Raw genomic sequence first — 26,792 nt, forward strand, 5'->3', positions numbered from 1 at the left:
TGATGTATGTTATCTCATATGATATAAACCATTTTGGGTCCCCCTGTGTTGGGGAATAATGCAGTATATAAAGCTAAGAATAGAAAATAATTGTACTGGTTGGTTTCATAATTATAGACTTATCCCAGGTCTGTCCTATGACAAGGGGACTCACCCTTAAGAACATAAGAAAATGCCATACTGGGTCAGACCAAGGGTCCATCAAGCCCAGCATCCTGTTTCCAACAGTGGCCAATCCAGGCCATAAGAACCTGGCAAGTACCCAAAAACTAAGTCTATTCCATGTTACCATTGCTAATGGCAGTGGCTATTCTCTAAGAGAACTTAATAGATGGTAATGGACTTCTCCTTCAAGAACTTATCCAATCCTATTTTAAACACAGCTATACTATCTGCACTAACCACATCCTCTGGCAACAAATTCCAGAGTTTAATTGTGCGTTGAGTGAAAAAGAACTTTCTCAGATTAGTTTGAAATGTGCCACATGCTAACTTCATGGAGTGCCCCCTAGTCTTTCTATTATCTGAAAGAGTAAATAGCTGATTCACATCTACCCATTCTAGACATCTCATGATTTTAAACACCTCTATCATATCCCCCCTCAGCTGTCTCTTCTCCAGGCTGAAAAGTCCTAACCTCTTTAGTCTTTCCTTGATACTGGGACTGAGTCCTGACTCACTCCTTACAGACCTGGTATGGATTCTCTGATGGGGGGACCAAGGCATTAACAAATCATTATTTATTTTATCACAGTAATTTAGCTGAACACAGGTGTGGTGGTCCAACAAAACAGACTTTACTGAGTTGGTTCTTCAATGGAAACATCTTCATATCTGATACATTTCTTTGGGGTGGCATTCATATTACATAACTGAAATATTCAATAGTTGAATTTGTGTTTTTTCTGAATCATTCCTGGATTCCCCTCTATTCCTTCCTGGATTTTAGGGCTTCCACTAGGTGGATGTAAAGGTTTCTTCTGTCTCTGAAAGATTCCCTTTGTTACCTGGGATCTACTGTTTGATCTGTTTTTGGGGTTTTTTCTTTCCTTCTCTCTTCCTTGAGGTAGTGGGTTGGCACTAACTCTGTATCCTCTGGGTGAGCACCAGCTAGATCATTTTTTCCCCTCTCTCCTACCAAGTGACTGATTTCTACCAGGTTGGCATTGAGTTTCTCAGGATATGGGGTGAACTATAAGGTCCTCAAAATCACTAAGCAACTTCCAGCCAGAAAAAGAAAAACTGCTTACTTCCAAAAATACCATTGAGTTCCTTCCCGCAAGGGACAACAACTTAGAGAAAAAAGAGGTTTTTGTTCACTGTTTGGACAACCTCTTTCCTCTTCACCAGGAAGGAATAGGTGAAGCAGAACTCCTTCCAAAATAAAAATATAATTGGAGAACTAGCTCGCCAATCCCTTGTCATGGGCTAGCAGCTGATCTCTGAAAAAAATGCCAGGGATCAATCACTGAGTATTTGGCCTGCAGATCTAAAGCAAGGAAGAAAGAAAGAAAGAAAAAGCTCCTTCTCTCTTGAATTCTCCTCAACAACTTCTCTCAACAAGTCCTGAAATACTAGAGATCACTCACTAATATGAAGACTGGGTTGAACCTCCTGTTTGGGTGCTGTAGACAAATGGTATACTCTGCTAACCTACACTACATAGTATGAGCCTTCCGTAATGACTCACTGGGGCTCATTACCAGTTTTGCCCTAGTGTAACTCCATTTAGCTAGAGTCAGGCAGTTTAGCATAGAGGGGAGGCACAATTTTTCTATAGTCACTCCCTTTGAGGGAGCTGGGATGGCCATCCCCCCCCCCGGGTAAGGCAATAAAAGCAGCTCTCTACTGAAAGACTGGATACAGTGCTTTGAGTTGGAGTTAGGTGGCAGTTAGGAGCATTTTCTTGTTTTGGATTTCAGGCTTACTTAGAGGATCTAGGCAAGCCCTGCCTGGGGGGATCCTGACCAAGGTCGAGAGGCTGCACTGTCCGTCCACTAGCTGGCTGTTTGGGCTCACTTCTGGGTTGCTTAGCTGGGATTTTGCACCTTTCAATAGCAGAAAGCCTTGAGAGATCCCTGAATGTGACTTGGATTCAGGGCACGAGGAATCCTGTCTATGGGGGACCCAGGATAAGGAAGACCTGCCTCTCTGCAAGCTATTCAGGGGCCTGAGGTATGGTGGTGACCTGATTAAAGGACCTTCTGGTGTTTGTACTCAGTTCAAGTGAAAGGAATTTTTTTTGGAAGGAGGAAGATTTCTGCTGCCCCTTCCTGCCTGAGAGCTGCAGGTTCCTGAGCAGATCCCTCTCATCTGGGATTATAGAAAACAACTAGAGGGAGACTCTACTAAACTTCATCTTGAGACCATTTGAGGACACCCAACAGGAGTCTTCAGGCCCTGAGGAGAGAGGGTTTTGACTTTCTATGCACAGACTGTGTTTTTGTCCATTTTGCCAGATTAAAGTGTTTTACTCTGTTCCAAAGAAGGATACCCTGCCCACCTGGGAGCCTCACCACCTCTGCTCCCTGGAAAGCAAGAGCCTTTTAGTCCTGGTGATAGAGACCTCTGCACAGATTGAGGAAAAAAGACTGTGACCTGAGAACTGCTGTGCCGTTGAGGTCTTTATTACTTGTGCCATCATTTCACCTGATTACCCATCAGAAAAAACTATTTTATTTGGACACTCATCTGGAGTCTCCTGTGTATTTGTTTGGCACCAACAGCACATGCCAGAGTGAAAGAAAGCATTATCTCTCCCCGTGGGAAAGACCAAAGTAGCACCCCTGTCACTCTGGGCCCTGAACGATAAATCTTTCCCCCCCCCCCCCCCCCCCCCCCCTATCAACAAAGAATCCATACCCTGGGGAAAGAAAGACTGCGAAAGAGCTAGTTAGGAGTGGTTCCAACCCCAAAGAGAATTCTTTTAAAGCCCCACTGGTGTGCGGCCAGCATCTGGAGACGGGATTACATTTCTCTAAGGACACACTGTTTGGTAAGGTTCCCAATGAGGCATTACACACGTTTAAAAGTTGCCACAGTATTCACAGCTGCGAGAAAAGCTGTCTGCAAATCTTGAAGCTAAAGAGAAGTATGAGGAAAGATTTTGCCTAGCTGATGCACGTGACTACCTAACTGCAAAGCAAGTCTACAATGCAGATGAAACGGATTGTTCTGGAGATGCTTGCCAAGCAACAACACCCTTGACTGCCGCAATGAGGTAATTTTTGCACAAAAGCAACAGATTATCGTAGCAATTTCAGAAGCCCACTTACCTGCTTAAAGTGGACTCATGTATGTAAAACCTATTAATTCAATGGCCTATTGAGAACCCTCCTTAAAATCCCAGGGCCAGGCATTTCGCCTACGTCCAGGCAGGCGTTCTGCTCTGAGGGCAATCTCCTTAGAAGGGGATAAGAAGTTGGGCCCAGGGAGAACAAAGGGCCCTAGGGAAGAGAAGGAAACCTAGGAAAGGCCAGTCCTAAATAGTTGTGAATTACAATGCTGTATTTTTTCTTTTTAAAAGCTGCTAAGATAAGCAGAGGTGTTTCTGTTTTGTTTTCTGCAATTTATAAAAGTTTTATGAGAAAAGCAGCCAGCCAAAGACCACACATGGACACATTTAGGGGTAGATTTTTAAAGTTGCGTGAGCGCGTCCATGTGCGCGTGATACCCGGCGTGCACACACGGACATGAGATTTTATAACATGCGCGCGCATGTTATAAAATCAGGGGTCGGCACGCAATGGGATGTAAAATGGTACACCTTGCGTGCGCCGAGCCACGCTGCCTTCTCCCATCCCTTACCCCCACCCCACCCCATCTTCCCTTCCCCTACCTCTCTCGCCCTTCCCCCCCTACCTTTTCCTTTTTTTTGTCTTCTATTTCAAAACTTACTTCAGCCCTGGGGCTGAATTAAGTTGCGCGCGCCGGCCAACTGCCGGTGCGCGATCCCCGGCACAGCAGCAAATGGCCACTGTGTCGGAGGCCTCTGACCCCGCCCCGCCCCTTTTTGCAAGCCCCAGGACTTACACGCGTCCCGGGGCCTTACGTGCGTCGCTGGGCCTTTTGAAAATAGGCCCGGCGCGCATATGACCGGTTACGTGTGTAAATCCTCCAGATTTACACGTGTAACCTTTTCAAAATCTGGCCCATATTGTTGCAATTTTCAAAAGTTGCCTTACATGCGTAAAGTACATTTGGACATGTAAAACCCAGTTTTAAGTGTATAAATCCTTTTTGAAAATTACTTACATAGTGCGGAGGAAATCAAGGAGAGGCTGGCTGTTCTGATGTGTGGCAATGCAGCTGCCACAAACAAGTGCAAACTGCTTGTCAATAGTAAATGTGCCCCTTCATGAGCTTTCAAGAATTTGAAAGTGTTTCCAGCAAGTGGGCATGGATCACACAAACTATTACTAATGAATGGTTTGATAACTATTTTGTGCCCAAGGCCAGGGAGCATTCCACACAAGATAGACTCCAGGAATTTGCAAGACTGTACTGCTACTGGACAAGTGTGCTGCCATAACATTGATGGCATGTGATGCTTTTGCCAGCTACTTGTCTCTTAGTTATACTTACCTTATTCAGCCTATACATCATGGAGTAAACTGGAACATGAACTGCCAATACTGTAGAGAATTTATGGAAAATCTTGTGAGTTTTAAAGGACCAGATAACTATGAATGCTTCATAACAATTTTCACCATCTATAATGCTAGTGGGTGCATTGCTAGTGCCTGAGATGCTGTCATGATACAGATTCTGAATAATGCATGACACAATCTGTGGTTTTCTACCATGTTCTTGAAGATGATGTTGCTTTTGAAGGTTTCACATCAAGCAAGAGAAGGCTGACATGAGTGAACAAGTGCAATATGCCCAAATAATGAGTAACATTGTTCCAGATCTCCGTAAGGATGATGCTGGAAACTAGATTTATTGTGATTGTCACATCCCCTGACACAATAGCTTTTCTTATTCCAGATGATGCTTTAACCAGACAGACACTGTTACCATTCTTGGTATTATGAGCAAGTTGTTTCCCAGTATCACATCTCTTCCTCAAGTCACTCTCTCCCAGCACTATGTCCTGTGATTGGAGATGCAGCAACCCCTGTTTTCCCAGTAAGTGCTACTGGGAACTTGACTTTCCCCTTCCCCCTTTTCCTACAAGCATTTCTTATTTGTGACCGTTATTCTTAGTATGAATTCCAGCAATTGGGATTCACCAAGCACTATGTAATTTTAGACAGGATGATTCTGGGGATTTTTTTATACAGCTAAGCTGCAGCTGCTGAGTGAGCAATAATATTACAAGTACTGTCCTGGCCCAGGAGGCTGCTGAAGATGTTGGTACAGAGAGGTTGCGCACAGGTGCTTACTACCTAGCCAGCCACTGGAGTTGCAGAGACAACAGTAACCTGGTACTAACTAGGTATACATGCCCCCTCCCTGACTTCTTCACATCCTGCTGCATCTTCCCCTTCCCATTATTATTTCTGGCAGCTGCTGGTTCTGCTCGGGCCGATACAGTACAGTGCACTCTGACGGAGCGCACTGTTAACCCGCCATTGGACGCGCGTTTTCGACGCGCTAGCGTTACCCCTTATTTGGTAAGGGGCCGAAAACGCGCGTCCAATCCCCCGAACCTAATAGCGCCCGCAACATGCAAATGCATGTTGATGGCCCTATTAGGTATTCCTGCGCGATTCAGTAAGTAAAATGTGCAGCCAAGCCGCACATTTTGCTTTCAGAAATTAGCGCCTACCCAAAAGTAGGCGCTAATTTCTTTGGGCACCAGGAAAGTGCACAGAAAAGCAGTAAAAACTGCTTTTCTGTGCACCCTCTGACTTAATATCATGGCGATATTAAGTCGGATGTCCCGAAGGGTTAAAAAAAAAAATTTGATGTCGGCCCGCGGCTGTTGGGTCGAAAACCGGACGCTCAATTTTGCCAGCGTCCGGTTTCCGAGCCCGTGGCTGTCAGCGGGCTCGAGAACCGACGCTGGCAAAATTGAGCGTCGGCTGTCAAACCCGCTGACAGCCACCGCTCCGGTCCAAAAGGAGGCGCTAGGGACGCGCTAGTGTCCCTAGCGCCTCCTTTACCCTGTTTTTACCATCGGGCCTCATTTAAATACAGAATCGTGCGCACAGGAGAGTGGCCTGTTCGCGTGCTGGGAGAGCAGGCATTCGCCCGCTCTCCCGCGTTTTTACTGTATCGGCCCGAGTGTGCTCTGCCTGGTTGTAGGTGGTTCTGTTCACGTTTGATGCTCCCCTACTGCGCAGTGGCTTTTTGACCTTGGAAATTATATCCTGCAGGTAGCAGAAGGGCAGCAGTTTCCCCAGTAGCTTGTTTCATACACAGTTGCAGGGGATTCTGTACCAGGTGAGCTTGGGACAGAGATTCTATAGGACGAGGAGATTTGTGCAGGATATGTGCAAAATTTTGGTTCTGCATGTTGCTCAGGTCCACATCTACAGTATGGAATGCCAAGGAATGGTGTTGTATTTTCAAAAGTATTTTGTTGTAACTAGTCATTGCTAGCTGACAGACTGCTTTGTGCAGTAATTGTTGTATGAAAATCTATGATTCATTTTTTTCAGTGCCTGACACGGTGTCTAAACAAAAAATTAGTATAGTTAAAGGTCAGCAAACCTTTTTATACTTTTTATACTTAATATACTTAATACATTATGATTAGCTTTTGAGAGTCATGCTTCCTTCATTGGATCAGTGCAAATCGAGCAAAGGATGATGTATATATATATATATATATATATATATATATTAGGTTAAAATATCAATATTTGTTTTCAAAACTTTAAAGAATTGTAAAGTACAAGTAATAGAACCGTGTATGAACCGTGTATGAACAACTTCAAAAAGAAATTAAAAACATGGTTGTTCAAGCAAGCCTACCCAGAATAAAAGGCCCTCATATCCCCCTCCAAAGAACGACCACCCGGTGTTTACTCTTTCCTCATATTGAGGACCCATGTATTGTTAGTCTTTTTCTTCACAGCTGCCTCTTGTTATCCCTCTCCCAGTTTAGCTTTCCCTGTTAAAATGTAATTTCCAAACTTAAATTCGTTTAATGTAAACCGGTATGATGTCCATAACTAATGCCGGTATATAAAAATATTTAAATAAATAAATAAATAAATAAATAAATAAATAAATAAATAAATAATAGACTGAGAGTGGGATAATGTGTTCAGAGAGAGGTAAGAAAGGTGAGGGAGACAAACAGTGAAAGATATTTGAGTGTGTTTATAACTTTGTAGTGCTGGTGTTAAAGCCATAGCTCTGGCCCTTCTGCTCTGACTGGATTTATAAAGAATCAGTGTGTCAATTTGCAATTCAGATAAGAGCTCATATACATAGGGTCACTAGCAGTGATCTCAGAGTGTTCCTGGAAGCTGCACCTGGATTATGAATATACAGGTGGAGGAGTTCAAATCAGCAGAATAAATCAAAGCTAATGAAGCACAGGTGCAGGCAGACTTTAAGGGGATTTAGCTATGGAATAGGCTGTAGCACAAACTTGTTTCAGCAGGGAAGGCTCCACCATTATAAAGCAGGGGTAAACTCTGTCCCAAAGGAGCAGGTGCATATACAACAGAAAGGAGACAATAGAAATCACTGTTGAAAATGCTAACATATGTGTTCCTTATAAACAGTGAGCAAGAGAGAAATGGAAGAAGCAGAGAGAGGGCCTACACATTCAGAATAAAATGTTATTTGCTTTTCTGCAGAGCGGGTTCATGGCTCCTTCATTTCTCTGTCAACACAATGCTCTGTGGATAATGTCAGCATTTTTCCTTCTTTGCCACCACAATGGGTCAACGCAAACCTTAAATACTGCAACATACCTCCTGCAAACAAAAGTTCAAAGAATTCATTGCCCTGCTGACCTTAATATAGTGCCTCAGTTTTGAAACTGCATGTGCTGCGGATAGTGCTCATCTGTGCTACATTCATATGCTGGATGCTGGTAAACTGTTCTAGAGCTAAAGTTAGTGCAGCCGTGCACACTAGTGCTGACATGTGCTGCACTCAGGCACTTTAATCCCATGTCAGGTAAGGAGGAAGGAAACCAATGCCTCTCTTGAGTCCCTTTATTTTTGTTTCAAAGTGTTTGATCATTTTAATTTCAAATGTCTTATGTTCCTGGACCGTTTTGAATTTCTCTCTTACAGGCCGATACAGTACATGGAGCGCACTGTTAACCTGCCATTGGACGCGCGTTTTCCCTTACCCCTTATTCAGTAAGGGGCGGAAAACGCGTGTCCAATCCGCCGAACCTAATAGCGCCCTCAACATGCAAATGCATGTTGATGGCCCTATTAGGAATTCGCGTGTGATTCAGAAAGTAAAATGTTTAGCCAAGCCTCACATTTTACTTTCAGAAATTAGCGCCTACCCAAAGGTAGGCGCTAATTTCTTCCGGCACCGGGAAAGTGCACAGAAAAGCAGTAAAAACTGCTTTTCTGTGCACCCTCCGACTTAATATCATGGCGATGTTAAGTCGGAGGTCCCGAAGTGTAAAAAAAGTAAAAAAAAAAAGAAAAAAAATTTTTTAATGGGCCGGCGGCTGTAGGGTCGAAAACCGGATGCTCAATTTTGCCGGCGTCCAGTTTCCGAGCCCATGGCTCTCAGCAGGCTCGAGAACCGACGCCGGCAAAATTGAGCATCAGCTGTCAAACCCGCTGACAGCCACTGCTCCTTTTGCCCGTTTCTACCGCCGGGCCTCATTTAAATACCGTATCACGTGCACAGGCGAGTGGCCTGTGTGCACGCCGGGAGAGTGGGCGTTCGCCCACTCTCCCGCGAACTTTACTGAATCGGCCTGCTAGTATGCGGACCATGGGTGCAAGAAAATTGCATCTTCTCTTGAAAGACCCAAGGAAGACCTATTGAACAAGACACTGAAGAAATCCACGGAGCAGGTAACATCTAGCAGTAACATGCATCCCAGAGCTACAAAAACTAAGAAAAATCACAAAAGATTTACAATTACTGCTACTGGAGAATGAAGAAATATTTTCTGCTCCTCCAGTTCTAGCTTTCAGGAACTTATCTATTCTGGAGCAAAATCTAACACAAAGCAAGTGTCAAACACAAATTCAAAATAAGAAAATGGCATGAAAATCTATAAAAGTCCATGGATGTAAACTAATATGGTAACTTTTAAACAGCCGCATGGACGCACATGTGTGTGTGTGTGTTTGTCAGCCCGCACCCAGGGAAGTGGCCATATAATAACATATGCACGTATATTTGTGCATGTTATAAAATGGCCTGAACACGTGTACATGTGTGCGCATTGTTAAGTGGACGCACACCAATGCACACAAACGCCACTTCTACTGCGTAAGTGGGAGATTTTAAAAGATACGCACACCGACGCCATTACCGGTTTTACCAGTTTGTTCACAGTTCGCCCAGGTAAGGTATAGGACTTCCAAACCCTGCTAGTTGCATAGCCTCCCTTCTCCCATGTTAGCCATGAACCTTAAAACCCCGCTGATGTATTTAGTTTTTATTGTTTTACAACTTACACGCCATCCATAGCAGAAGTTACGCGGCAGGGGACCCCAGCATGTGCCTGTGCGTGTAGGTATTTACATGCAAATTTCAAGGTGAAATCCAGGAACGCACATGCCCTGCCCAGACCACGACCATTCCCCACTCCATTTTCAGAATTTTTCATTTGTGTGCATTGTGGGACGTAAGTGCGTACTCGAGCAACTTTTAAAATCCGCTCAGCGTGCACCAGCCCTACATATTCACATAGCTTCCGGTTTTGGTGCGCGTCGGGCTTTTAAAATTCACCTTTATAAGCCTCATTTTCAAACACTGCAGAACAGCATTTATATGCATAAATGAGTGCAGAGATTAATGCTAGAATTGTATAAACTACGTGGCAGAACCTACACAGTTTATAAAATGCTGCACAATTCTGCTCTGAAAACATGTGCATATGTTTCAGTACATGTAAATATTTCCAATGTAATAAAACATATATATTCTCTACCTATTTACAGTATAAACACATGAAAGTATATTTTAGCTGCATAAAATATATAACATGTAAGCATAATAACTCAGATTTATATACGGTGACAGGTATTTTATAAAGTATGCAAGTATACTGTTTTTAAAACACTTACTAGCGCCCGTACTTGAAATCACCAGTTCGCTAATTTCTCTGCCAGTTCATCCAGTCCAGTTTCAGTTCACCCAGACCGATCACCCAAAAACTGCAGACAACAAACATGTTCAATTTCACTTGCATGAGTCAATTAGCAGGTATAAAAGTGTACAGATAAGTTTGGTAATGTACTGGGAGTTGCATAACCTTTGCCTCCCCCCTTAGTGCCCCACTGGATTTTCCCACTAATAGAATTTTTGTACCATTCTGTAAGCCATTCAATTTGGAATTTAACAGTATCTTACACATTACTTACGGCTGCAACTTTTATTACAAAAAACGTGAATTGCTGAAAAATTAGGTAGAAGCAAAAGCTGGGTTCAGAGGACATGGCGCAAGCCTGCCGACAAACGTTTTACAGAATTTGGTGACAGTCAACCGCTAAAATTGTCCAATAAAAGCCAAAAAATTATTGAAAATTCAAGCAACAAGCAGAAAGAAAAGCTGTTACCTCACTCATTTTAAAGCTATTTTGTAAGCTGTGGGCATACCAACTATTAATTATATGTTGTTTAATTCCATTTTGAATGCTGATTAAAATGGTATATTGCATGTTTCTATCAGATTTCTGGTTGCTGCTACAATGGGGGTGTTACGATTCTGCTTGCGGTTGGGCCCGCGAGCAGCCTCTCACCTCCCTTGCGGCCCTGGAGCCGCCGCCATTGTCCTCCTTCTGCGGCATGGACTCACTGAAGTCCCCGTTCCCTTCGTGGCAGGAGTGCCACTGCCAGCTTCATCTTCGGGGCCCGGGTGCCATCAATGCCATTGTCTTCTTCACAGCAGGGGGCTGCTTTTGCCCTGCCTGCCGCCAAACGCCGGTCTTCTCTTCGCAGCAAGAATGCTGCCTCCGCTGCTCCTGTATCGGGCTCCCCTAGGTTCGCAGCGGAGCCTCTCTCCTGTATTTAAAGGGCCCGTGGCGGGAGATGCCTCTCGGCCCTGTTTGATGACGTCATTCTGCATCTTCTCTTCAGCCCTATAAATGAACTCTTTGCCAGATCCTCGTCGCCTTGGCAAGGAGCTTGCCTGCTCTTTGATTCTTCGTCTCATTTCTTCATTCCAGGAGGCTCCAAGGTCCATCTTCGCTTAAGAACATAAGAAATTGCCATGCTGGGTCAGACCAAGGGTCCATCAAGCCCAGCATCCTGTTTCCAACAGAGGCCAAACCAGGCCACAAGAACCTGGCAATTACCCAAACACCAAGAAGATCCCATGCTACTGATGCAGTTAATAGCAGTGGCTATTCCCTAAGTAAACTTGATTAATAGCAGTTAATGGACTTCTTCTCCAAGAACTTATCCAAACCTTTTTTGAACCCACCTACATTAGCTGCACTAACCACATCCTCTGGCAACAAATTCCAGAGCTTAATTGTACGTTGAGTGAAAAAGAATTTTCTCCGATTAGTCTTAAATGTGCTACTTGCTAACTTCATGGAATGCCCCCTAGTCCTTCTATTATCCAAAAGTGTAAATAACCGATTCACATCTACTCATTCAAGATCTCTCATGATCTTAAAGACCTCTATCATATCCCCCCCTCAGCCGTCTCTTCTCCAAGCTGAACAGCCCTAACCTCTTCAGCCTTTCCTCATAGGGGAGCTGTTCCATCCCCTTTATCATTTTGGTTGCCCTTCTCTGTAGTTTCTCCATCGCAACTATATCTTTTTTGAGATGCGGTGACCAGAATTGTACATAGTATTTAAGGTGCGGTCTCACCATGGAGCAATACAGAGGAATTATGACATTTTCCATTTTATTAACCATTCCCTTCCTAATAATTTCTAACATTCTGTTTGCTTTTTGACTGCTGCAGCACACTGAGCCGACGATTTTAAAGTATTATCCACTATGATGCCTAGATCTTTTTCCTGGGTGGTAGTTCCTAAAATGGAACTAACATCGAGTAACTACAGCAAGGGTTATTTTTCCCAATGTGCAACAACTTGCACTTGTCCACATTAAATTTCATCTGCCAGTTGGATGCCCAATCTTCCAGTCTTGCAAGGTCCTCCTGTAATGTATCACAATCCGCTTGTGTTTTAACTACTCTGAATAATTTTGTATCATCCGCAAATTTGATAACCTCACTCATCGTATTCCTTTCCAGATCATTTATATATATTGAAAAGTACCAGTCCAAGTACAGATCCCTGTGGCACACCACTGTTTACCCTTTTCCACTGAGAAAATTGACCATTTAATACTACTCTCTGTTTCCTGTCTTTTAACCAGTTTGTAATCCACGAAAGGACATCGCCTCCTATCCCATGTCTTTTTAGTTCCTTTGTGGGAGCTCCCTTGTCTTTGTCCTGTGTTCCTGGTCTCTTGACGGATTCTGTGTCCTCATCTGTCCTGTGTCCTGATGTTTCAGTTCTTCGGTTGCTGTCTCCAGTTGTTCCAGTCTCTTTCAATTCCTGTCTTCAGATTTTCCAGTCTTCTTTGGTTCCTGCCTTCTGATGTCCCAGGTTGTGCATTTCCTGGCTCTGGGAGTTCCAGCCTTGTCTCTTCCTGATGGATCCAGCCTCCAGATATCCATCCGTTAGATAAGCCTGAATCCGTGTCTGCATCTGTTGCTGATTCCCATTCCGGCTGGATCCTTCTTTAAGCGCTGCCCGGATTCCCCTATCCTTCCTGAGCTTCAGTCCTGTGATCGTCCCGCTCTCCGCGTGGTCCCCAACCAGCCTCTTCGGGTTGTGTAGGGCATGCAGTGGGACAGCGTGATCCGTGACCAGCCCATGGGGGGCTATGTAGGGCACGCTGAGGGACAGTGCCTGCCTGAGGCTCCGCCTCATTTCGTCCAAGTCTCCAAGTGTCTTCATCTCATCCTTGTTCCAGAGTCATCATCCATCCTTGACTTCTGTCCATGTTATCACACCTGCCATTCCTAGGCGGCAGGTCCGAAAGGGCTATCGGTTGGCTGGAGGGCTACCCCAGAGACCAGCATTGTGTTGCTGGGTCTCTTCTGGTGCATTCAGGTTTGGCAGAGGTCAGAATGCTCAGAGTCTTCAGCTTGTCCACCCATGCTCGAATACACCTTGCCTGCCATGGCGCATGCCCTGGTTTCTCCTCTGGGCTCATGCTGTGGTCCAAGGGCACACATTCAGTTCCAATCAAGCGACCGCTCTCCCGTGCTTGCAACAGGGGGAGGCAAAGGTTATGCAAAAACCGGTATATGCGTATATTTCATATAAAATAGCAAGTACCACATGTCCTTCTGAACCCCGCCCCAGAACACCCCTAGTTGACCCCTTTTTCCCCCCAGTAAAATGTATGCGCAAAGTAGAAAATTTGTGCATAATCTCGACATTTATAAACTAGCATGCCGATGAGTACATGCCACTTACGTGCGCATATGCCATTTTCACATGCAAAACCCCTTTGAAAATGTAATCCTATGTTAGCACCTATCACAAGGCCCTACAGTTACCCACACTGGCCAAGATATTCAGCATATGCAAATTATACTCGTGATCATCTGTTAAATAGAGTATACATCATCAACTGCAGAAAATGTAACGAGGGATGTTACATTGGTGAAATGGGTCTGAGGTTAGACAAAAATGAGCCTCCACAGTGATAAGATAACATAACCACAGAGAAGAACAGACAGTTTTGTGGTGGAACATTTTTCAGGCCACACCATTACATCAATAAACTTCTGATCACTGTAATAAAAGAGAACTTCAGAACTATCTAAGAACATAAGACATTTGTAATTGCAAGTATCAAACACTTTGAAATGTATTACCCCCCCCCCACACACACACACACCCCTTCACAGGGGGAATCACCTTCCTAGCCCTGGGGAGTACTGGATTTGCTCAACCAGGGTGGGAGAAAAGAGGATCTGTTTCCCTTGAAATGGGGAAAGGATACACTGCAAGGTCACTGAGCAGAGGTTACCTCCAATAAAAACAGTCCACACAAATGTTTTGCTGTAAACAAAAAAAAGTTTACTTAGGGGGGAAAATAGTAAAGTTTCAGCTGTTACATCAACAGGTTCAAAACAAAGTCCATACAAAATTCACAGCAAAAAAAAAAATCCTCTGTGTGCCAGAAATGTTCCCAATCACTTTCCCAATACACTGTTCTAATGCAAGGTAAGTCTGTTAGTCTCCAATAGCCCTCCTCCTCCTCCTCCTCCCTCTGTTACTCTATTGTTAGCCCAGAAAGGATCAGGCTAGAATTTGGAGTCTCTCCTGAAATTTTATCTATTTAAAAATTATTTCTATCCTGTGCCCTCCAAGGTTTGGGGTGGGTTACACAGAAAACATACACAATTGAGACAAACATCAACAAGTTAAAATAAAATCAGTCGTAGTCAGTAGCCATTGCTTCAATTTGGAACTTGACTGGGAGAGGCACTGCCTGAGGAAGAAACTTAACTGGCTAATTTTAAAAGGAGCGCACGTGCGCCCATATACTTGCATATCGGCACGCAAGCAGAGATATGCTGCAATTTTACATCGTGCATGTATCTACGCACGTATCGTTTAAAATCCCCCGCTGCACTTATGTGTGCAAGTAATCTTAAGAGGCGGCTAGAGTAAATATCCCGCACGTATTCCGCTAGGGCTTTAGCAGCTTTTACATGTGTATGCAGATGGATTTTAAAACATGCTCGTGCAAGGGGAAAAACCGGGTTTTCCAATTAGTCCACCAGTTTTTCCAGTTGATATTGAGTACTTCAAGACCCCTCTGGTTCTTCATCCTGTAAGCCCCCCACACTTGACCCTGAAGCAGCACACTGTGCTGAAAGCCCTAAAACTGGAGATCTCTAGATTTGCTCTTAATCAGGATCAGCAGTAAAATTATGGGGGAAACACGCAGACGCGTGCCATGATCAGCTTTTTTTTAATATCTGGAGTTATGTGCGTAAGTCTCGGCCCTGCTCCGGAATGCCCATGCCCCGCCCCCTTTTCTGTCCACTTGATGCGTGCATAAGGTATGTATGCGTCTCCTTCGCGGCTTCTTAAAATTCATGTTGCTTGCGTGTGGCCCGCAGTGGGTGTATGTGACCATTTTTGGGCAAGCAATACTTTTAAAATCTACCTCTTAAGTTTGGAAAGCCAATATGTTGTTTGAGCTATCTTGAATTCTTTGGGGTTTGTTATACAATGTATTTCTAATGGAATTCTGCTGCAAAGGAGAAGCCATGTGACTGCGAATCTGGTGTGCTTTACAGATGTAATGTTGAGGAGATATTGATTAGCTGATTTAAAGTTTCTTGTTGGTTTGTAGAAGTGTAAAACTGAACTCATCCACAGGCTAGTGATATTGTTTGGCAGATTTTGGACTATTACCAGAATTTTATAGCTTATCCAATTACAGTTCAATGAGTTGCCCAAATCCAATCTCTCATTTTCCTCTTGTTTGCTTCTGCCTCCCTGAAGAGGAATCATTTTCCTCTAAAAAAAAACACTCCTGGAAGTCCAGGTCAGGACACACAGCTTTGTTGCCTCTTCCTGTCTTCCGATTTCTTCAAATAGATCTCAGATCTTTCAGCTTTAGAAACTCCTTATAAGCTCTTACTTTACACTCCCCAGCAATGCTCATGGAAACACTAGTTCTGAATCCTTAAAATCTTCTCTTTGTGCTTCATGGGAGGTATTTTTTACACTCCTTCCTTCTTCTGATCCCCTTAGGAGGAAGACACCTCCTTGTCACTCAGATAAACCTCTACATCCTCTGAACTTTCTCTGAATCTTCCATTGCTGGAAACCTCTCTTGGTTGAAACATAGACACAGTCTAGTACATCTCTAATAGCCAAGCAAGGGCCACAGAAAAGGACTCAGAGACATTGGTTTCTTCACACATTACAGATATGTGAGCCTATTTACTAAGCTATGTTAAAATGGTGTATTAATGCACCATTTTAATGCTAATAATTTTCCATAGGATTTACTAAACAGTGGAAACCACACATTGTCATGGCTGGAAAAGTATGAGTGTTCCCAACTGTGGTAATGCCTGTTCTTGATCAGGACAATGCACAATCATAGCCTGGGGCCACTAGCCTTCCGTGAAGTTTTGTCTGGCACAAATCAAGCCACCCAAAAGGAACTCTCCTGCATACATCCCCTGGGCAGTTCTCTTTCCCCTATCAGCATAGACTAGGTTGATATCCCTTCCCCCAGCTTCCACCTGAATCTGTAAAAAAAGAATCCCCTCCCAGAAATGATGCCCAATCATGACAGTGCATTTTTTAATTACAGCATTGGTGGGACAAACTGACCCATGGCTTTCCTTTGGCCTGGACTGGATGGGCAAAAGGGATCTTTGGCTCTGCCTAACCATTTTGAATCATGGCACCAGTAGGGCAGGAGTGATTGGGCATTGTTCCTACCTGAAAGGCCCATTGTCTGCACTAGGATAAGGTTGGTGGGAAGGGTGACCTGGGTGGTGACATGAGGCCTTTCTTTACTGAATTCTGGGTAGGGGCAAGGTTTGGAGCTGGGGAAGAGATTGGAAGCGGACATGGGGAAAGAAGGGCTGATTTGTGCCACACTGAAGCTTGACTTGGAGCTAGTGCACCTTTACAGATTGAGAGAGGAGGGCAGGCGAGCATTGGAAGGCACATTAACATGCCAGCGCTCTTGGGGAAAATTAGCTACACCTCTTGAGGAGTATTTAACTTTCAAGGGCTTATTGCAGATTGTGAAGTTCATCATGATCCACATTAAGCCCAATATTGATGAGCTATTTTGCATACATTTGCATGTGGTACAGCTCATTAATATGTTTCTCATGTCGAGATACATTTTTATTGCAATATTGGCAATGCTAGATATGGCACATTAATGTAGTTTTAATATCTGTTGAACAGCAAAGTCAGCATTATCGCAGCTTAGTAAATAGCCTCTTTAGGGCCTTACTCATATAAGATTTTATTCTGTACTAAGCTTATGGGAAAAATGTTTATTGAATAAAGCCTATAATCTTTTGATAGCTGCAAATTCAATTGCCTCCTTCTCCTTTCTCACTTTTCTCTATATATCTGACTCCCAGCTTCTAATTTACAACTTTGAAAACAAACACTGGTGCTACAATCCAACTTAATGTTTGCTTGTATATTTAAGCAACATCATACTTAGCTCATTTGGCACTACTTTAACAAAGGGCGCACAACTCACAAGTTTATTAAGTTAGTCTAACACAAATGTATCACTTACAGCTTATTTATTTATAAGCATTTGTTATTCTACCTTTTCCTAAAGGTAGGCCCAAGGAAAGTTACATAAAGTAACAAGGCACTGCGTACATAAGTAATGGATATTTACAGATATGTTATACAGATGAGAGGTAGATTGCAAGTAAATAATAAGAAATGACTGCAATGGTTATAAATTGCATAGGGACCTTTGTTTTCAGTTTTTATTTTATTTTTTCTGGAAATTTCAATGTTATAACAAAAAAAAAAAAATCAGTCAAAAAATGACTTTTCCACTTATTTTTCTCTTATGTGCTATATAGTAAAGTCATTTTGCCACAGATTTTTTTTTGTTATAATATTGAAATTCCCAGGAAAAATAAAATAAAAACTGAAAATGAATGTCCCTATGTATAGTAAAAAATTAAGTTAAATATCAGCGGTGTGATAGATATTAAGAACCAGTTATATCAGGGATGACCAAATCTTGTTCTCAAGAGCCACAAGCAGGTTTAGTTTTCAGGATATATACAATGAATATGCATGACATAGATTTGCATACCATGGAAGCAGTGCATGCAAATCTATCTCATGCCTATTCATTAAGCATATCCTGAAACCCAGGCCTGTTTGTTGCTCTTGAGGACAGTTAGAAAGAGGTAGACTGGAAGTGGAAGAGTCTTGTAGAATTTGCTTGTTTGTTAACCTTTATTTCTATGAGTGAAGAGAATAGAATAGAATACTCTTTGCCTGACAGAGGAGAAAGAGAAGATGTGGTCTTTTCAGTGTTCAGCATGACTTTTTACCCAGAGGATTTGATGATGGTCGATGGACAGAGCTCAACAAAATTCAGTCAGGAAGCAGTGCATAAGCCAGAGCTTCCCAAATCTGTCCTGGGGACCGAAGAGCCAGTTGGGTTTTCAGGATATCCACAATGAATATGCATGAGATAAATGTGCATATGCTGCGTCTCCATGATATGCAAATTTATCTCATATATATTCATTGTGGATCTCTTGAAAACCTATCAGCTGTGGGGTCCCCAGTACAGGTTTGGGAAGCCCTGGCATAAGTTTTATATGGGAAGCTATATTAATACTTATCTAGTGCTAATGCAATTTTGGGAAGGTCTTCATTGCAAAGGATGTTGGAGAGATACCCATACTGGAACCAATCCTGTCAGTGATGATAAAGAGGAATTGAAGTCAATCATTTGGTCCTAGAAGAAATTAACAAATTAAATATTAGCAAATTACAAGGACCTGATGGTAGTCATCCCAGAGTTTTGAAGGAATTCAAATATAAAATTAAAGACCTTTTTTATAGTAATCTGTAATCTGCAACTGTAAATGTAAAGCTACTTTTTAACAAGGGCTTCGGGGGTGATTCAGGAGCCTATAGACCAGGAGTCTGACATTGGTGCTGGGTAAAATGGTTGAAGCTAATGTTATAAATAAAATTACTGGTCCATTGGATAAACATGGCTGAATGGGCAACAAGCAGCATTAATTTAGTAAAAGGATGTCATGCCTTTCTCATCTACTTTATTCTTTGAAGGTATAAAAAAAGTATTTGAATAAGGATGGTTATCAATATAATGTATCTGGATTTTCAGAGTACATTTGATAAAGTCATTCTTGAAATGCCTCAGGAAATTAAAATTCATGGGATAGGTGGTAATATCCTATTGTAAATGGTTAAAAGATAAGAAGCAAAAAGTATGATTAAATGGTCAGTTTTCCAATGGAAAGAGGTTAGCGGAGTGCTCCAGGGATTTGTACTGGGATCAGTGTTGTTTAACTTATTCATCAAGTATCTAGAAAATGGACCAATGATTTACGTGATCAAATTTGCAATTATTCAAAGTAATTAAAACATGAAAAGACTATGAGAAATGATAGGATAACCATGTGAGACTAGAGGACTGGGCATTTAAATAGCAGATGATATTTAAGGTGGACAAGTTCAAAGTGAGACACATAAGGAAAAATTAATCTGAAATTTATGTACACAATAAAGGCTCCACATTAGGAGTTACCACTTAGGAAAAGGACCTTGAAATAACTGTTGACAATATATTGAGATCCTCATCTCACTGTGCAGTAGCAGTCACAAAAGTGAATAGAATGTTAGGCATTATTCAGAAAGGAACAGAGAATAAAACCGAGAATATCACAATGCCTCTGTATATATTTATGGTGCAACCACACCTTGAGGACTGTGTGTAGTTCTGGTTGCTGATCTAAAAAAAGATATAGTATACCATGACAAGGTACAGAGAAGGGTTACTAAACTGTAAAACAGTATGTAACAGTTCCCTTACAAAAAGAGGCTAAACAAGTGAGGATTCTTTACCTTGAAGAAAATATGACTAAAAGGGGAAATAATTTTTCTCAATATATTTCATTTATTTATTTATTTGTTTATTTAATATGTGTATTCTGTTTTTCCATAAAAGCTACATTTATGTGTTGTTCACACTGTCAGTTGCATAAACCATATTTGTACTGATTTTTAAGGTCACTTACTGATTGATCTTTTTTCTCTAGACTCGACTTTTGGTATCCCACAAAACATGGTCCCCCTACTACCTTAACTGAAGATTTAATACAATACAAATGACTTTATCATAAGACACATGATGGCAATTTTCTGTGTATTTCATGCATGTGTAATGGCCTTCTGAACATCTCTGTATGGGTAAACATATACGCACACAGTGTAAACAGACCTCTATGAAACTAAATGGTAGCAGATTTAAAATAAAATTTAATACTATATTTTTTCAGTCAATGCGCAAACTGGAATTTTTTGCCAGAGCATGCGGACAGGGCTAGCTGTATAGCTAAACTTAAAAAAGGTTTGGAGGCGGTCAGGTAGACTCAGTGTTTGCCACCTTTTATTTTTTTGGAGTGAGCAACCTGGCATGGACCTCCCCCTTGGGATCTGCTACATAATATCAAGTGACCTAGATTGGTTACTGCTGGAATCAGGATGCTGGACCCAGGGTCAATGGTGTAAAACAACAACATGGCACTTCACATGAATTTTCCGAGGTAGGAGTGTGTGGGACTGTGGACCAAAAATGTGCATTTAATTTCATTTGATTTCATTGGGGGGGGAAGGTTTATACTCCAATTCCATTTCATTTGTTGGGGGGAGGCTTTTTTCATTTTTATTTGATTCACTATTTGTCAAAAGTATTAAAAACAAAAAGAAATCCGAATTGCAGCAGGATTTAATTTTCATTTCGTTTGAAAACAAAACAAGGGTGTTTCATTGCATTTTTCATTTCGTTTTCAAATGAATGCACATCCCTGGTCTTAAGATTCCATACCTCTTAAATATCAGAGTGGGCAGGATGCTACTGGAGGAGCTTATTTTGAAGAAAAGGAGAGACATTTTATTTAGTTTACGTCTATGGTTCGGTATGGGAAATGAGACCTTTGGAAGAGTGTGCCCTAGAGCACTGAGCAGAAAGGTAGCAAAGAGAGCGAAAATCCAGTTTCCACCTGAGCAGTCTGTATCTTTTATAAATACTGTGCCATTATCTAATTGAATATTAACGCCTGAAATTTAAAAGCCCTGCACGCGTAAAATTCGGGGGTTATGCGCGGCCGCACCCTGCACGCACCATGCGCATTTTCGAAAGGGCCCGGCTACGTGCATAACTCCCAATGCGCGCAGAAGTGCCGGGCCTGAAGAAAGGGGCAGGCAGGGCGGCGGGATCTGGGCGGAGCTGACTGGGACAGCGGCCATTAGGCCCTGTCCCAGGGAAGCGCATGCTGGCAGCTGGCTGGAGTGTGTAACTTACATCAGCGCGGAGGAGTGTTTAAGTTAAAAAAAAAAAATATTCTAGAGTAGATTGGTAAGGGTTAGGGGTCGGGGTCGGGGAGGAGAGGAGAGGAGAGGGGGAAAGGTAGGAAGGTTAGGTAGAGGTATAGGGAAGTTCCCTCCCAGTCAGCTCCTTAATTGGATCTGACTGGGAGGGAACTGGGCAAAGGCCCAATTGCGTCGTCATGTGTACTTTAAAAAAATTTAAACACCCCCCCCCACCCCTCCTGTGGGCAAAGGAGGCCACCTGCCCACATATGCGCTCGTGGACATTAAAATCCAACGTGCATGTGTGCCTGCGAATCGCATTTTGTAACATGCGCGTGCTGATGTCCATGTGCACATGGACACACGGGGGCCTTTTAAAATCTACCCCCATATTTTCTACCTCAAAATCAAAGTCCTCGGAAGCACCAAACACCTGTGTGGAAAGTACATTTTGTAGTATTACAAGAATCAAGGTGAAAATATTTCCCTATTAGAGGATCTTGACACCCCCCTCCCTAGGACAGGATTTAAGATTTTGGCACTCGTAGGGAGAGTGCCATGGTGTTGCCCCTTTGAAGCTCTGCTGGCACATAGCTTTAAAGCAAGCAGAAGTAGGATCCTCTTTGGCCTGGATATTTGACATCTTCAAAATCTGGCGCCCTAGGCAGTTACCTATGCATAAATCCCCCCCTGTCTAATCTAAACTTGTGCGTGGACTAGCCACATAAGAATACAGAAGTATTTTAAATTCCACTAGGCGAGTGGTTCTCAACTCTGCCTGGAGACATACCTAACCAGTTTGGTTTTCAGGAGCTCCATAATGGATATGCATGAAATAGATTTGCATGCATTGGAGACTCAGTATATTTAAATCAATCTGTCTCATGCATATTCATTAAGCACCTCCAGCTCAGTTAGTTGGGTCTCCAGGACAGACAGAATTGAGATCTATTATACTAGTTTGACAGAATATGAAACACTCTTAAGCTATTATAATATTTAAATTTTTAGGACGATACTTAAATCTTTAGGAATCTTTATGAAAGACACTGTAGTTTGTAGAAAAGAACATTTAACATTTATTGTGTGGCAGAAAACCTGAAATTACTTGTATTCTGTCTTCATATGTATTAATAAGATCTAGTGAAATGGATACAAAAATTCAGTAGCACTGAAGCATAAGTCAATTTCATATCTGCTAATGAAAAGAAAATCAAACTTGATTGTAACCTAATGGTTCCATATGCTTTATGTAATATACAGTGCTGACCTCAAGATATTTTATTCAGCACACTTTGACTATGCACTGGGTAAAAAGAAAAACACAATCATGCTACAGACAGTTTGTGGCAATCCATTTGCCATTGGCTTCAGTGGCAAAGATTACAGTGTGCCACAGCTATGCACAGTTGGCTGCAAATTCATGGAGGATTTAAAGGGCTGACACAAGTTATTTTATCATTTCTTAAGTAACCTCTGTTCTGTCCGTTTCAGAAACACCACTGGATTGTGAGGTTTCTCTATGGTCTTCATGGGGCCTCTGCAAAGGAAGCTGCGGAAGTATGGGGAGCAAGAGCAGGACACGTTACATACGTCTTAAACCAGCTAACAGTGGGGCTCCTTGCCCAGATCTTGAAGATGAAATGCAATGTGACCCAGAGAACTGTGTGTAAATGATAACATACATATCTAAATTCAGTGTATGTTTATTTAGTCTACACTATGTGGCAGACCATGTTCCTGGTACATCTGGTAGGTTGCAGCCATGTAACCCCTCTTCCCAAGTCACTACATTGGTTCCCCATCCGTTTCCACATAAAGCTCAAACTTCTTGTATTCTCTTATCTCCCCACATATCCTCCTCACCAACGTCATTCATCAGGCAAGATGCTTTAATCATGTACCCGTCTCCAGGGGCAAGCTGTGGGGGAGGGTGGAAAGGGGCAAGGAGGACACTAGTCTCTCAACCTTTCTCCCTCCTCCTCGCCTTACTGCTGGTCCTGGGGCTCCTGTCAACTAAAGGTCCTCTGCACAACAGGCTCTTCTCCCCATACACCTGGCTGGCCCACGCACCCACTTTCTGAACACATGTTGCTTCTTAGACTCTCACTAGATTAGATTTCTCTGTTTGCTATTGTTCCAACATGTCTTATCAGTAGGGTCCTTTGTTATCAGCTTAAACCAGTTTTTAGCCACAAATTCCCAGGTTTTTACCAGTAAATTCTCAGATTTTTCCCAAACGAGATAATCAGTTTAAACCGATTTTCACTGTAATTAATATAGACTGATTAAAAAGCAGCTCCAGAGCTGCAGATGCAGTGTCTCAAGGCCTCCAGCAACAGCAGGAAGCCAGTGTGGGCCAAAGCACCTGCAGCATTTAAAGTCCCGCCAACCCCTCCCCCACCCCCCAGAAAGCGAGCACCTGCCTCTCCCTCCCACAAGCAGCCAAAGTGGCTGCTGCTTGGTGCCGCCAGTGCAGCATTTGAAGTGGGCCAGGTCCACCAGAAGCAGTTCCTGGCATGCTGTGCTCCCTGGCCCCACACAAAAGCAAAAGTGCAGTGCTGCAGTGCATGGGAGCCTCAGTAAGCGTGCTGCCGAAGGAAAGAGGGGAGATCTGGAGCCATCATTAGTAAAGAGGAAAGCTACTGCAATTGGGGAGGGGGTGAAAGAAGGAGATTTTCAGGGGTGTGAGGAGAGAAAGGGACATGCTAGGGGATGGGAGTAGGGATAGGGCTGCTGCTCGGTGGAAAATGCAGCTTAATACTGTTTTATTGTCCTGGCTTTCTGTCTGCCAAAATAAACTCAGATATTTATCCAGAAAAATGTTTCACATTTCACATTTTTCCACTGATTTTCTCCTGTTTTTGTTCTTGTCATAATAAACCCTGATAAATTCCAAGGAAAATAAAAAAATAAATAAAAACTGAAAATGAAGTGGTACATTTCTTCACAGCTGATTAATTTTATAACCTGTTTTTTTTTTTTCTTTTTATGAATGGAATCAGCACCTACTCCACTTTGGAGGACACTGTTAGGCCCAATTACATTTCTGGTGCATGGTCTTTGTATGTAGTCTGAAAAAGTAAACCTTCCCTTTAAACCTTTTCCCCACTCACCCACCTTTCTGCATACACACCTATAAAACTTTAGAGTTGTGGTGACACTGAGGCTCATTGTGCATTGGCAAGATGCACACATCAACTTTCTCTCTTCCACGCCCCCCCCCCCCCCCACCGCAACATTCTCTCACACACATATTCTTCCTATGTCTATCTGCCCCCAACCATCACTTCCAGAACTAACCCTCTCCCTATGCATAGGCACATTGGGCTTATGCAAGGAATAGCACTCTGCTTCCTCTCAGGCTGCCTACAAGAAACAGAAAAGGCAGAGGCTGGAGCAGACAAAGCAGAGGAAAACAAAGCCACTCTGCTCCCTAATCCAGCCCCTCCCGTCTATCAAGTAACAGGAGGGGAGGAATAGAATTTGGAATGGACAGAACAAAGCAGATGAAAGTAGAGCTACTCTGCTCCCTAATCCAGCTCCTCTCCTCCTGTCATTTCTTCCCCTTCCAGGCATTCTACAGATGCACAGGCTAGCACTGAGACTATAGGCAGACTGTCCTACCAGGTGATGCCCAATTGCCTGATTTCCCGATAAAGCAATCTGTTCCTGCCTTTCTTCATCACCAAATCTCAGTTCAGCACATTCTGTAGTTGCACTGCCTGCCTGAGCAGGTTTGTTATGCTCTCTTTCTTACTTTATCTAAAACCTACCTTTATGAGGCTGCTTTTAAAACTTAAACCCTAGTTCCCTCTGATCATGGCCTTCTTGATTTAACCAGTTTTATAATTAAACAAGCTTTCTGTTTTGTGTCATCTCTCTGTGTCTGACTAAATTGTAAGCTCCATGGAGTAGGGACTTTCTTTTATATGTGTCTGTACAGCGCTGCGTATGTCTTGTAGCGCTATATAAATAATCAAAAGTAACAGTAGTAATGTTTACTGAGAGGCTTTTTCATGGATGACTGATTGCACTGTTTGATATCAAAATTGCTTTTTCATATATTTCTGAAAATTTATACACTTGATAACGGAAATTCTTTTTGACAGTGTTTCTTTAGGTACTATATCAATTCATACAGCGCCACCTTGTGGCAAAATATAGGACATCTCAGATATACATGGCATCTCATCTTTTTTTAGTAGACGCTTAAATAAAACACTTACAAATTTCCCAAAGCTGCAATCTGCAGCATTCCACTTATTTAGTCATATCTGTAAGGATAATTCAAAGTTTTGAATTGAATATAATTATAATTTATTTGCTTTTGCATCCAGGCTGTATGAACATTTTAATTTTGTTTTTCAACATACATCACCTCATTAGACAGCTTATTGCACATATACAGGAGAAAAGGCACTCCAGATTTAGTGGAACTGTTAAATTTGAGCTCTTGCAGTATACTAATGCAACAAACTGTTACGAAGTTGAGGACAATGACATCAGAGTTTGTTATCTGGGCTGACTTCATACAGTCACATAAATAACACTGTATTTAGTATGCAGCTGTAGGCCTTATCTAGTAAAGATTTTTTTCCCATAGAATGGGGGAAAAAAATCATTTTTGAATAAGACCCTATGTGTTCCTTTACTGGGAGAATGGGAGTTGGCGGAGCAGATTTATTTTTTTGATAAAAATTTTATCTTGAGACGATACATTTACAACAAAAACTGAGTTTTTCAAGGGGCCAGTCCTGTGACTTGGCTGGATTAGGGAGCATATTGCCCCTTCTTTCATCTGCCTCCGTCTCAAATCTCCCTCTCCCACACATACATACAGACAAACACACACATACTCCTGTTATCTGCAGCTGTTAGTAAGGGGAGTGGCTGGAGCAGGAACAGGAGCAGAGAGGTAGCTGAGACTGAAGGCAAGCACCTTATAGCTTTTTTCAAATGACTGAATTAAGGAGTGTGGAAACTTCAAGAATGTTGATTCTGTGGCAGGTTGTCAATTTTGCAGCAAAAAGCTAATTATGTGATTTCTCTTGCGGCCTTCCAATGGCAGGAGCCTAGTGGTAACTGCCTATATCCCTCCCCAAAGCAAAGTACTCAACCTGTTCAAAACACAAACTGCAGGCTCACAATAAAAATGATCGTTGCACCATAATTTCTGGGGTATTTTATCTAGTTTTTGTATGTTCTTGTTGTACTGACTGATATCCTCAGTCATACAATTGTAGATCACACTGCCAAAACAGGGAATCAAGAATGTATGTCTAACATGGAATTTACCATAGATGTTTTGCTTTAACTATACCATGCCATGAAACAGAAAACATGAGCAATTCTGTACATTGGGACATGCAATTTTTCTCCATTAACGCCACCATCATCAGTCTCCAACAAATTTATGACATTAAAATGCAGTACTTGAAAAAACTAAAATATATTACTATGGGATCTATGTACCAATGGGCATCAGACTTAACATTCATATTAAAACCCACATGAAGGGCGACTGTCAAGGGCCCATGTTGAACATACATTATTTGCATACATGTTATCATACTGCATGGTAATGTAATAAACATGTAA

General features: G+C 42.4%; 1 protein-coding gene across 2 annotated transcripts in view; it reads left to right on the forward strand.

Annotated features, from left to right (window-relative positions):
- The window catches only part of SPON2 (spondin 2), a 54,230-nt gene extending 27,872 nt beyond the window's left edge, over positions 1–26,358 (forward strand). For both annotated transcript variants that reach the window (XM_029592735.1, XM_029592726.1), the window contains one exon: positions 22,686–26,358. In XM_029592735.1, coding sequence (XP_029448595.1) covers positions 22,686–22,864 — 179 coding nt within the window. In that variant the 3' untranslated portion in view covers positions 22,865–26,358. The remainder of the gene's footprint in view (positions 1–22,685) is intronic.
- The last annotated feature ends 434 nt before the right edge of the window (positions 26,359–26,792 follow it).

Source organism: Rhinatrema bivittatum, chromosome 1 (genome assembly GCF_901001135.1).
Source record: "Rhinatrema bivittatum chromosome 1, aRhiBiv1.1, whole genome shotgun sequence".
NCBI classification, from domain to species: Eukaryota; Metazoa; Chordata; class Amphibia; order Gymnophiona; family Rhinatrematidae; genus Rhinatrema; species Rhinatrema bivittatum.